The sequence below is a fragment of the Macrotis lagotis genome, chromosome 2 (assembly GCF_037893015.1).
Source record: "Macrotis lagotis isolate mMagLag1 chromosome 2, bilby.v1.9.chrom.fasta, whole genome shotgun sequence".
NCBI classification, from domain to species: Eukaryota; Metazoa; Chordata; class Mammalia; order Peramelemorphia; family Peramelidae; genus Macrotis; species Macrotis lagotis.
In genome coordinates, this window is record NC_133659.1 from 322,124,053 (window position 1) to 322,136,856 (window position 12,804).

At 46.3% G+C, this 12,804-nt stretch overlaps 1 protein-coding gene across 1 annotated transcript in view; it reads right to left on the minus strand.

Annotated features, from left to right (window-relative positions):
- NT5DC3 (5'-nucleotidase domain containing 3) overlaps positions 1-10,326 on the minus strand; it is a 75,027-nt gene extending 64,701 nt beyond the window's left edge. Inside the window, exon 1 of the mRNA XM_074226722.1 lies at positions 10,231-10,326. Within this exon, the coding sequence (XP_074082823.1) occupies positions 10,231-10,282 (52 nt within the window). The 5' untranslated portion in view covers positions 10,283-10,326. The remainder of the gene's footprint in view (positions 1-10,230) is intronic.
- Positions 10,327-12,804: the final 2,478 nt, after the last annotated feature.

Consider the following 12,804-nt stretch of genomic DNA (forward strand, 5'->3'; position numbering starts at 1 on the left):
TTATGTCACATACATATTGAAATGTTTTTTCGGGGACTTTTTAAGTTCAGAACAAAAGAAAAAACAAGAGAATGTAGAACCAAAAGAAAGTCAGAAGGGAGATTGGTAGAACTTTCATGCTCAATTTTGGGTAAAGAAAAAAATTCAAATAGAGATTCAGTTTCACAAGCTGTTCTCTTTTTCAATGTTTTTGTGGGGGAAATGTTCGTGTTGTTGATGTCAATATCACAATAAGTAAAAGGAATTTTTTTTAAAAAAATAGAAAGAAAAAAAGCAGTGAATACAGACAGCTTTTTCAATAAATTCAGCTAAAAAGGGGAGGAAAGATATGGGATCAGAGATCTCAGGGAGGGTAGGATATAGTGAATGTTTTTAAGGATGGAGGAAGCCTGAGTACATTTGTAAACAGCAAAGAGGGATACCGGAGAAAAGAACCAGTAGATACAAAAAGTAAGTGCAGATGGGCAGCTGGGCAGTAGACAGAGTGCCAGGATGACCTGGCTTTGAATCCTGCCTTACTTTTTATTCTACATTATTTACTTGACGTGGCCTAGCTGTGACCCTGGGAAAGTCATTCACCTCTCTCAGCTTTTGTTTTCCCATCTATAAATGGGGGTAAAAATGGCTCCTCCCTCCCAAAATCCAATGAGGATCCAGTGAGCTAATAAATGCAAAGTACTTTTACAAATTACTTGTAATGCCACTTAAGCTAAATAACGCTATTCAAATGTTAGCTACTATTTAATTCTGATTCCTCTGGGAGGCAAGTTTGCAAGTACATTCAGTATTATTTTGTTGAAAATGTAAAGTCATCTAAGATGTTCTAACGGTTTGAAAGAATTCTGAAACAATTTGTATTTATATCTATTTTAAGTATGGCTTACTGTAGACTTTTTATTTTTAAAAAATCCAGTTCCAAATGTGATTTAGGATTATGGTATTTTTTTTACATGCCAGGTTTTTGTTTCCTTTGCATTTAGAGCACAGTCCTTAGGTGAATGAGCAGCAATTGGTAGACTTGGTTAAAATTTTTCTCTGGACCCCTTGGCTGATATGGATCATAATCACTATCATTATGAATCACACTCTGATTCCTTTAGAGCTCAAGCCATCTGAAGCTCTGATTATAGGAATTATAGCTATATATGCTGCTGATTGGTTTGTCTGAAAGCAGAGATGGTAAACAGCAAGACAACACTATGCCAATGAAGCTGAGGGCACTTCGGGTTTGAAGTTTAGTACTACAGGTAGCGAGGCCTGTGAGGGAATAACCCTGAGCACCAAGGAGACAGGATTCCCTTAAAGGAATGCTTCACCCACAGACCTGGAGCCTGGCTCGAATAGACAAAAGGATTGTCTAGATGACCTCTAATACATAAAGAAACATGTCCCTGGATGCTCTTTACAGCAAATTACTATAATCATACCGGGTGCTCATTAAACACGGATAAGATCGAGCCACTGGATCTACCATCCTCTGAATCCTCACAAGTCAGCAACTATTTAGTCTTGGCATTTTTTTTAAGAATTATAACATCAGGATATGCACAAGTCTCTTTAGGGAGGAAAAATATCAGCATAACTAGTTTATAAAAGATAATGACCTTTAAAACTGACCTTTAAAACTGCTGTAAAAAGAGATACTTCTTCAGCTAGAGGTTTTTGTTCATTCTAAACACGGCTAAAGTTAAAACAGGAAAATGTATCGCAAATCACTTACTGGACATGTACTATTCAAAACAATTATCCAGTGTTGTTTACAACATTCTTGAGCTTTTGGTTACAACTAAATTAAATATGGCAACCATCGAGGAATCCCTGTGGTATTGGAATCTCTGTTCTTAAGGAGGTGCTGTGATACTCTCTATGATCAAGATCAAGGAGCCCCCCGGTCTTTCTCCTCCTCCCAGGGCCTCTCATTAATGGCCCTCTTAGATTGTGGTGGCTCCATCTTTTTCTGAGGCTTGTTTCTCCAGGCCACCAGCTGGGCACCTCGAAGACCCTGACTCAGCCAAACTGACAGGCAGGACTAGATCTGGGTCCCTTCTACTCCGAAGAGGAAGAGATTACAAAAGAACCACCCCCCATCCCTGAAAGAATTTTGGGCCCAAAAATGGTCTAAGTGAAACTGTTATTTGTGCCAGTCTAAAGTTTCTGAGCACTCTCTTCCCAGGGCCCTAATCAAATGGAAATTCCTTCCTATTGTTCAATGTAAACCCATTGTTAACCATAAATTCCCCAAGATTGGAGCAATCTCAGCTCCTCCCCCCAGCCTCAATCACATGGGGGGGGGGGGGTCGCTGTGCCTATCTTTTTCCTGACTCTTCTCCACCCAGGGCTAAGTCCCAGCCCAGCCAGCTAGGATTCCAGACTCCTCATTCTTTCCCTCTGGCACTCTCACCTAGATGGTTATTCAGCCTATCCTCAAAACAACTCATTCTCTCTCTAGGAAAAAAGTTTTAATCTGTGAATTCTGCAGGCTTGTGAAATAAAAATCCTGAGCTCTTCCAACTCCAGGGCCACCTGTGAATTTTTAACTTCAAGAATTCTTTTCATCAAGGACTAGTCTATCTGTCAGATCTATGGAAAGGGGAACAGTTTATGACTAAGGAAGAGTTGGAGAACATCACCAAAAACCAATTAGATGATTTCGATTACATTAAATTAAAAAGCTTTTGCACAGATAAAACCAATGTAACCAAGATCAAAAGAAATGTAGTAAATTGGGAAACAATCTTTACAACTAATGATACTGACAAAGGACTCATTTCTAAAATATACAGAGAACTGAGTCATATTTTTAAAACAAAAAGCCATTCCCCAATTGACAAATGGTCAAAGGATATGCAAAGGCAATTTACAGATGAGTAGATCAAAGTAATCCATAGCCATATGAAAAAAATGCTCTAAATCATTAATTATTAGAGAAATGCAAATTAAAGCTTCTCTGAGGTACCACCTCACACCTCTCAGACTGGCCAGTATGACCAGGAAGGATAATGATCATTGTTGGAAGGGATGTGGGAAATCTGGGACACTATTACACTGTTGGTGGAGTTGTGAACTCATCCAACCCTTCTGGAGAGCTATTTGGAACTATGCCCAAAGGGCAACAAAAATGTGCATACCCTTTGACCCAGCAATACCACTACTGGGCCTATACCCTGAAGAGATGAGGAAAAAGGGTAAAAACATTACTTGTACAAAAATATTTATAGCAGCCCTGTTTGTGGTGGCAAAGAATTGGAAATCCAGTAAATGTCCTTCAATTGGGGAATGGCTTAGCAAACTGTGGTATATGTAGGTCATGGAACACTATTGTTCTATTAGAAACCAGGAGGGATTTGCATGAATTGATGCTGAGTGAGATGAGCAGAACCAGAAAAACACTGTACACCCTAACAGCAACATGGGGGGTGATACTTGCTCATTCCATCAGAACAACAATCAGGGACAATTTTGGGCTGTATGCAAAGGAGAGTACCATCTGCATCCAGATAAGGAGCTGTGGAGTATGAACAAAGTGCAAGGACTATTCCCTTTAATTTAGAAAAAAAAAACAGATAACTTATTGTCTGATCTTGTTACCTCTAAGACTTCTCTTTAAGGATGTGATTTCTCTCTCATCACACCCAATTTGGATCAAGGTACAACATGGAAACAAAGTAAAGACTGACAGAGTGCTTTCTGTGGGGGAGAGGAGGGAGGGAAGCAAGATTGGGGGAAAATTGTAAAACTCAAATAATATCTTTAAGAAAAATAAATTTAAAAAAAGAATTCTTTTCATGGCAGCACCACCAATTTCTCCCACATCAATTTTACAAATGTAGAAACTGAGGCAGAGTCAATCTAATGTAGAGAATTATGAATATAGAAAAATTATAATCAGAAAAAATTCTGTAATCTTTTAATGCTATTAAAATCTGAGAATCTTGTTAAGGGTGTGGAAGGATCTTTGCTCTTGAGATGTAAATTGATTCCTATTATTTCATAGTTTAATGTAAAATTTGTATCCTCTCTTATCATTTCCAACTCCCAGCCTTCAACCCACTACTTAGTTTCAGTCCCATAAGAGGGAAGGGATGTCCCCTTTTTCCCTCAGTGCCCAGATAAGGGGCAAGGCTATATAAAACTTGGGCTGGGATGACATCCCTTTTTGAGATGAAAAGCCCTGGGGGGGAAAAAAGCAGGGGTGTTAACTTTAATTTAAATTTCTCATTGCACTCTAGCTTTAATCTCCAGGTGCTAAACACCTAGTATAATGGAGGGCATCATAAACTGGGAGGTCCTGAGTCAAAGGCTCTGTGGCTTACAATCATTTGTACAGTTCTCAGTGCTTAGGACCTCCAGAACCTCGCAGAGCTCAAAGAGCTTCAAAATTCTTACAGTTAATTAGATCAGTGTCCGGTGCTTCACTTAAAAAGGGGCTGGGGGGGGGGGGGGTTAGGGTTGAATACCTTAGGTGGGGAGGGGGAGCGGTAGCACGTGAAAGAAGATAGGCCTGGGGGGAGGGGCACAAATAGTTCAAGAAATGATAAGGTTTTCGAGGATACTGGTTTATGAGGAGGATTGTATGTACTTGAAAGATACTTGAAAAAGGGGGGTAAGGTAAAAAATGATTGTAATTATAATTTGATGCAATTTGAGTCAATGCTGCTTATCAAGCAAGTAAATAATCTGTGATGATATCTTGATTCTTGATAACAATAGCTTATCAAGCAATCAAATAATCAAACTGTGGAGCAGCTAGGTGGCATAGTGGATAAAGCACCGGCCCTGGAGTCAGGAGTACCAGGGTTCAAATCTGGTTTCAGACACTTAATAATGACCTAGCTGTGTGGCCTTGGGCAAGCCACTTAACCCCACCATTTGCCTTGCAAAAACCTAAAAAAATTTTTAAAAAATAATCAAACTGTGATTGATTACATCTTATAAACTAACACCAGGGGAAGAAGCACAAAGATTTATAATTTTAGAGGGAAAGAAGGAAGAATGTGAATGCTGAGTAAATTCTATTCAACAGATTTAGCCCAGTGAAGGAATAAAATAAATTCCAACTTGGGTTTAAAAATTTAACTTAATCTACAGGGAAGAAAAGTTTTTAACCTGTTTACTTTGCTCTATTTCATAATAAAATTCTGAGCAGTTTTAACATCTAATTCTTTCAACTTTTAGTGACCCCCCCCCAAATTGTCTTTAACTGGTGACCCCCAAAAATCCCAGCAGCAACTTCAGTTAATAAATAATCATGGCAGGGCCAGGATTTCAACCAAGGTCTTCTGATTTCTAAAAACAGGATTCTTGACCCTACAGCCAGCTGTGTCTGTGCATCATTTGTCCTTGAATTAATTCACTATGGTAGGAGAAAAGGGGAGCTGCATTATCTACATGGTTGACTTAGAGGTTGGTTATAAACTAAACCCTTCCTTAAGGACACAAAGATTCCCTTCATGAGGTCTAATTTCTTACACCATCAAGGAAGCAACAGATTTCCAAAATCCGAAGGGGGGGAAAAAAGAGGTTAAACTGAGGTTTATCTTTGCTTACAGGGTTGAGGCACATATTAAGAGGGGATAGAGAATTAAAAGTCAAATAGTCATGGGGTGGCAAAGAATTCTTTGTACTGTTCACTAATTTGCACATGGGTGTCTATGGCCCTAAGGCACTCCTTTCCCCCACCTCTGCCTCAGAAAATCTCAAGCTTCTTCCAAAGCACAAATCACATTCCACCTTCTCCAGGAGGCCTTTCCTGATTTTACCCTCTCCCCCCAGAGCACCTTCTCTCTCTTGAAACTACTTGGTAGATTTTGTCATTTTAGAAATGTTCAATTTTCCATGAACCCATCTAGGCTTTCCTTGGCAAAGACACTGGAGTATCTTTTTCTGTCATTTCTTTTTCAAGCTCATTTTACAGATGAGGTAACTGAGGCAAACAAGATTAAATGACTTGCCCAGGGTCATACTGCTAGTAAGCATCTGAGGCAGGATTTGAACTCAGAAAGATGAGTCTTTTTGACTGTATAGTCTGTTTCCTCTTTTTCCCTGTTTCCCCAGCACCTACCACAAGACTTGAAAAAATGGTCACTTCTTGATACACTGTTTATTGAACTGAATTTATTTGTATTTGGTGAGTAGAATTAAATTAAGCCCCTATTTGTATCAAGGGCTGTACTAAATGTTGGGGGTAGAAAAGAAAGGTAAAAGAAAGCCCTGCCCCGCCAGAATCCTCAGTCTGTAGGGGTAGACAATCACAACAGCTGTGTGAAAAGAGCTACAGAAGATAAATTCAAGACCTCAACTATTCACTCAAGAGGCATTTTTAAAGCTTCTATTTATGCTAGATTTTGTGAGGAATGTAGGGTGTCTGGCTTCCAACACATTACAAAGTCTGAGGTCTGCCTGTGGCTGTGGGTACCTGTGTGCAGGTATGTGAGTGTAAAACAAAAGAACTGACCCCAACTTGATCAGACCTGAGATCGGATCAGACCTATCCACTTGGTCCCAAGTTGACCTAGGGTCCTTGTCCTTTATAAGTGACATATTACTATATACTCCCCTGTGTTCATTAGAATAATGACCAGGGCGGGGAAAACATTATCAGAGAAGGGAATGGCATGAATGTATGGATTAAGATTGGAACCCTGACCAATGACTGGCAAGAAGGGGAGGAACAAACCTTTCAAACTGCACTTAAGACTGGACATTGTTGCATTTCATTGCCTTTCTCGCCAGGAGAGATGGCCCTCCTCTGCAGAGAAGTTTATTAATAAAAGCTACTTCAATCACTCTGGACTAAGTATTTATAATTACGAGCCATTTATAACATCTTCTATAGTAGCAAAAACAATTCAGGTCCTCAAGAAGCTGGCATATTACCAAGCAGAGATTCTTGAAGCAGGATCCAACCCCCAAAGGTCAACACAAAAGGTCAATGGCCTCAGGTCTGCCCTGTCTCTGATGCTGACTCACTGTGTGGCCTCCAAGGAGGCCTCTATCTTCTCTATCTGTGAGGTCCAGTTAGGATAATGGACCCCCCCTTTCTATCCATCACTGTACTGCAGGGCAATGATATCTTCAGACCCATGAAAATAGCAAGGTGATAGTCATTTGCTCCCACACTGCCTAAGATTCCTTAATTTTATCAACTTCCACTTCTCCCTGGGATCAATTTGGCCTGCCCAATGCTCCCCCCACAAAAAATAAGCCTACACACTTCTAATCATCTGTTTCTAATCTATGTTAAACTTAAAACAAATTATCAAGATTCAGGCTATAATGTATACAAAGATACAAAGATATATAGAGCTATCTATGTAGTGACTTTATATTACAAGATAGGAATAGAAATCAGAGGTAAAGCTAGTACAGCTTCTAAGAAGGGGTCTCCAGGAAAGCAAGTGAATGTGTCCAATGTCACAGACAGACTGGCAGCAGCCGCTGGGAACCCTGAGCAGTGTGATTGGTTTTTCCTGGTTCTCAAGTGCATTATGGTTCAGTGAAGGGGTCTGTCAGAGAGAGAAAAGAGGGGAGAGAGAGGAAGGAAGGGGAGGGGATGGGAAAGAAAGTGGAAAGATAGGGAGAGCCTGGAAAAGGAGAGGGAAAGGGGGGGGAAGCGAGAAGAGGAGGGAGACAGAGAAGGGAAGGGGGGGAGCTTCTAAAGTTTCCATCTGGGGAGATGCAATCTAAGAGCAGGACAAGCCCCATTTAGGGGCAAAACCCAACTGCTAAAGTCAAGTTCAAGCAGGATTGACTGGAGCCCAATGTTTGCCAAAAGCCTTCTGTAAATCTCAAATGCCAAGCAAATGCCAGTCCTAATCATCCTCACCCTTAGCATAACATTTTAAGGTAAGAGCTGGGATGAGGTGTTCTTGACTTAAATTACAGTATTAAAGCTGAAAGGAACTGAAAAAGAAAAAAGGAACTGAAATGATTCTGCCAAGGTCACAGCTCTCCTGGCAAGCAGAGATAGAACTAAGGTTTGGGCTGGGGGGGGGGGGTCCGTCTTCTCTGAGGAATCTTTGGACTCTTCTCAGAATCAAGCTTTTAAGTGCATAAAATAAAGCCAAAAGGGCCTACGAAGGAAACCGAGTCTACTTACCAATAAATATGGTCAAATAAAAAAGCAAGTTCACAAATTCCAGATTAAAAATTCCAATCTAGTCCAGCTGCTTCATTTTATAGAGATGAAAACTGAGGTACAGAGAAATGAAATGCTTGCCAGGATGTCACAGGGAGCAAGCAGCAAAATTTATTGCTTCCAACACTCCTTTCCTATCCCCTAATTTATCCCCCCCACCAAGAATGTAAAGGGAAATAGACTCTAAAAGAGAGCAAAAATGGGTTCCAGTCCTACCTTGGCCCCATCTCAACAGCCTCATCTGTAACAAGGTATACACAGTCTGTTCTGCCCAAAAGAAATCATGGATAAGGCCCCCATATAGTGTCAGAAGACCTGGATTCTAATCCTGACCTAAGTGACTTTGGGTGTAATTTCAATCGGATGAAACTCTGGTCCCTTAGGATTCTTGTTCTCTCCACTGTCCTCAATTTTGATGTTGCCAGATCATATGTTTTGTTTTCATCTTCCAAATGAGGCAACCAAAGGCTCAAAGAGAGGGAGTGCAAGGTCACATGGTGGGCTAATGGGAAGGCTCTTGATTCCAGAGACCAGGCCCCCAAAACTGAAAAGCATTTCTGACTTGCGGCTTTGGGAAATTTAGAATCCCTTCTTTCTCTGGGGACACTGGATTTGTCACCGCTTGGAAGTGATATTTTCTAGCAATCATAAAAAGGGAACAGGAAAGACCCCAAAGAGGGTTCATGGCCCACTCGGGACACCAGGTACAGCAAGGAATGCTGCTGACTGCTCAGCAACATGGCCCTGCTGACTTGGAGTTTCTTACACCCAGAAAAATCCCTCTTCATGGAAGTCAACTGGCAACCAATAGTCAACATGGACCCAATATAAGTCAACAGGCAATCAATGCACTGGTCAACGTCAGCAACAGCCAGAAAAATCCCTCTTCAGGGAAGTCAACGGGTAACCAATACAGTCAGCATGGTAATCAAGGCATCCGTCAACACGTCCCCAACACATATCATCGACCTGGGACCAGCACATACCATCAGCACCTCACCTGTAGAGTCAACATGCAAGCCACACACACGGCCAACACATCACCGCTGGATCGGCCAGCTATGGGGACAGCAGGCACGTGGGCCATGGAAGCCCTGGCCAGACCCCCCCCAGACTCTCTCGGACCTCAGAAGATGAGGGGCTTGTGGGGCCTGTTTACATCTCAGAGGGGTTGAGGGGACTGGGGGGAGGAAGGGGAGGAGGAAAGAAGGAGAAGAAAGAAGAGGGAGAGAGGGAGGAGGAAAGAAGAAGAGGAGAAAGAGAGGAGGAAAGGAAGGAAAAGGGAGAAGAAAGGAGAAGAGGAGGAGGAAGGAGGAAAGAAGGGAGACGAGAGGAGGAAAGGAAGGATGGAGGAGGAGGGGAAGAAGAGGAAAAGGAGAATTAGGAGGGAGAGAGGAGGAAGAGAGAAGGAGGAGGAGGAAAGAAGAAGAGGAGAAAGAGAGGAGGAAAGGAAGGAAAAGGGAGAAGAAAGGAGAAGAGGAGGAAGGAGGAAAGAAGAGGAGACGAGAGGAGAAAAGGAAGGATGGAGGAGGAGGGGAAGAAGAGGAAAAGGAGAATTAGGAGGGAGAGAGGAGGAAGAGAGAAGGAGGAGGAGGAAAGAAAAAGAGGAAAAAGAGAGGAGGAAAGGAAGGAAAAGGGAGGAGAAAGGAGAAGAGGGAAGAGGAAGAGGAGGAAAGAAGAGGAGACGAGAGGAGGAAAAGGGAGGAGAAGGAGAAGGAAAGAGGAGAAGAAGTAGGGGGAGAGCAGGAGGAATGGGGTGCCTCGCCTAGACGCGGACATCCCCGGCCCCGCTCCCGCTCCCCGGCCCCGGCCCCGCTCCCCGGCCCCGCTCCCGCTCCCCGGCCCCCGGCCCCGGCCCCCGGCCCCGGCCCGCACTCACCGCCCGCGCCCGCTCCCCCTCCCCGGCCCCGGCCCGGCCCGGCCCCGCTCCCCGGCCCCCGGCCCCGGCCCGGCCCGGCCCCGCTCCCCGGCCCCCGGCCCCGGCCCCGCTCCCCGGCCCCGCTCCCGCTCCCCGGCCCCGGCCGCACTCACCGCCCGCGCCCGCTCCCCGGCCCCGGCCCCGCTCCCCCGGCCCCGGCCCCGGCCGCACTCACCGCCCGCGCCCCGCTTGGCCTCCCGGTAGCGCTCCCACAGGCGGCGCTTCATGTCGGGGGCGGCCCCGGCCGCGGCGCAGAGGCCCCGGGCCGGGCAGCGCGCGCCGCGGGGGGCGGCAGCGGGGCCCGGCCCTCCGCCGCGCCGCCGCCAGGGCCCGGCCGCCCCGCCAGGCCGCGGCCGCCGCTGCCATGCTGCCCGCCGGCCGCCTCTGGGGCCGCGCGTCCGCCCCGCCCCCCTCCCGGAGCCGGCGGCGGCTGCGTCCGCGGGCACGTGGCGGCCGGGCGGGGGCGGGGCCGGGGGCGGGGCTGTGGCCGGGGCGGGGCGGGGCCGCCCCTCCTCCGCCCCCGCGGACCCCTCCCTCCCCTGGGCCGGCCTGGGCCCTTGGCCTTCACCGGCCCTCTTTGACCGAGGAGGAAACTGAGGCGGGCGGGGCGGGCCCTGCGTCCAGTGTCTGACGTCCCGTCCGAAGCGTCCGGGACCCCCGGCCGCCCGCGCGGCCCACCCCCCCCAGCCCCTCGCGTGGGCGCTGCCTGGCCTCTGGGACCGGGAGGACACGCCGCCCCCCCAGCCGTGAAGTCCAGGACCCCAAGTCCCGAGGCGCCCGGGCCGCGCTTCGGAGGCGCCTGCCTCGACCCCCGGGCTGGGTGCCCCGGCCCCCACCCCTTGTGCCCACACATTCGGGCTGGCACCGCCCGGCCCCGAGCGGCTAAGGGAGGCTGAGAGGCCGCCCGGGCTAAGACATCATCACTGCCACAGGGCAAGGTGTGCCGTGCCCGGCTCCTGGACCAGACCCGGGAGGACCCGCTCCGACCTGAGGCCCAGGGCCAGAGCTAAGAGAGCACCGTGAGCCGGGGCCGCTGAAGGCCAGTGACCCCCGTGTCTAACGTGGAGCCTGGAAGGGCTGTGGAAGGTGCCTCACCTCCGCTTCTCCCCCAGAGCTGATGGCTGTGGCCGAAGAGATGACAAAGATGCCCCCCTAGCAAAGAGGAGGGCGACTTGCCCGAACTACAAGTAAACCCTCCCTCCTTCTCACCCACCATGCCTCTATTTGTGGGGCTGTCTGCCTCGGTTTCCCTCTCTTCTCCCTCCTTCCCTTTCTCTTCCTCTTTCCCCTCTCCTTCTTTTAGGGGAGCCTGCGGGACCTCCTCTGCGAGCAGCCCTATCTGAAGTCCCCTTATGCCACCCCCTTTATAGGAGCATTCACATGCCTCCGTGTTTACTAGAAGACTGGCATAGCTGGTTTTGAAGGTTTAGGATGGAGACGCAACGAGTCCATGTTCAGAGATCAGCCCCGGCACTCACCGGCTCTGTGACTTCTCCCATCCCCAGTTTTCTCATCAGTAAAATAAAAGAGTTGGACTCAAGGACCTCCCAAGTCTCCGGGGCAGCTGGGTGGTGCCATAGGGCAAAGAGTGCTGTGCCTGCAGTAAGGAAGATTCCACTGCATGAGTTCAAATTCAGCCTCAGACACCTGGGAAAGTCATGAAACTCCATTTACCTCAGTTGCATCATCTGTAAAATGAGCCTGAGAGGGACATGACAAAAGCCCACTCCAGCACCTTTGCTAAGAAGCCCCACATGGGTCCTGAAGAGTTAGAAATGGACTCAAGCAATTAAACATCAGTAAAAGTTATAAATTTAGGACTTCCATGAATGTTTACAATGAGCTAGAAATTTCCCTGAAAATCCATATTCTTGCTGGACCCATTAGCTATCAGTTTCCCTCTGCTTGGAGAAAAGCCATTTATTTATCTAGCGGGGTCAAGCAGTCTTCTGTCCACTACTTAGTGGTCCTTAGTAATAAGAATCTTCTAGGGAAAAAGAGATTTTCTTCACCCCAGATCTTTTCCTGGGGCATTATTAACAAATCTGACCAAGAGGGCAAGAAGCAATATATATAGGGGGCAGCTAGGTAACACAGTGGATAGAGCTGGCCCTGGAGTCAGGAGGACCTGAGCTTAAATCCAACCTCAGAAACTTAATAATTGCCTAGCTGTGTGACCTTCAGCCTATTAACCCCATTGCCTTAAGTTAAAAAAAAAAAAGTGATCTATAGAGAAGGCAGTGTCTTTAAATCCAAAACAAGACAGAGAATAAGCTAGGGGCTAGAGGGCCTGGGGATGACTTGCTGCCAATTGCTCCCACACATACCCTTTTATAGGTCCTCTCCTCCAATCTCATACATGCAAGAACACAAAAGTCATACTTGGCCTCCATTTGATCTATTCACCCAAACCCTTCTTCCACCCTTCACTGGCAGAAAAAATACAACAAGCTGACAATCATTCATTTCCTGAAGTACATCCTCTGGTCTAGTGGAAGGACTTCCATCATAGCAAACAAACAAAAAATAAAAACAGAGTCCTTAAAGGTTAGAACCTCTGGAACTGTTTTCCTTTGTACTGTGGTAGCTCAGGAAAGGCATTTTTTTTTTTAGGATTTTGCAAAGCAATGGGGTTAAGTGACTTGCCCAAGGCCACGCAGCTAGGTCATTATTAAGTATCTGAGTCAGATTTGAACTCAGGTCCTCCTGACTGACTCCAGGGTTGGTGCTCTATCCATTGTACCACCTA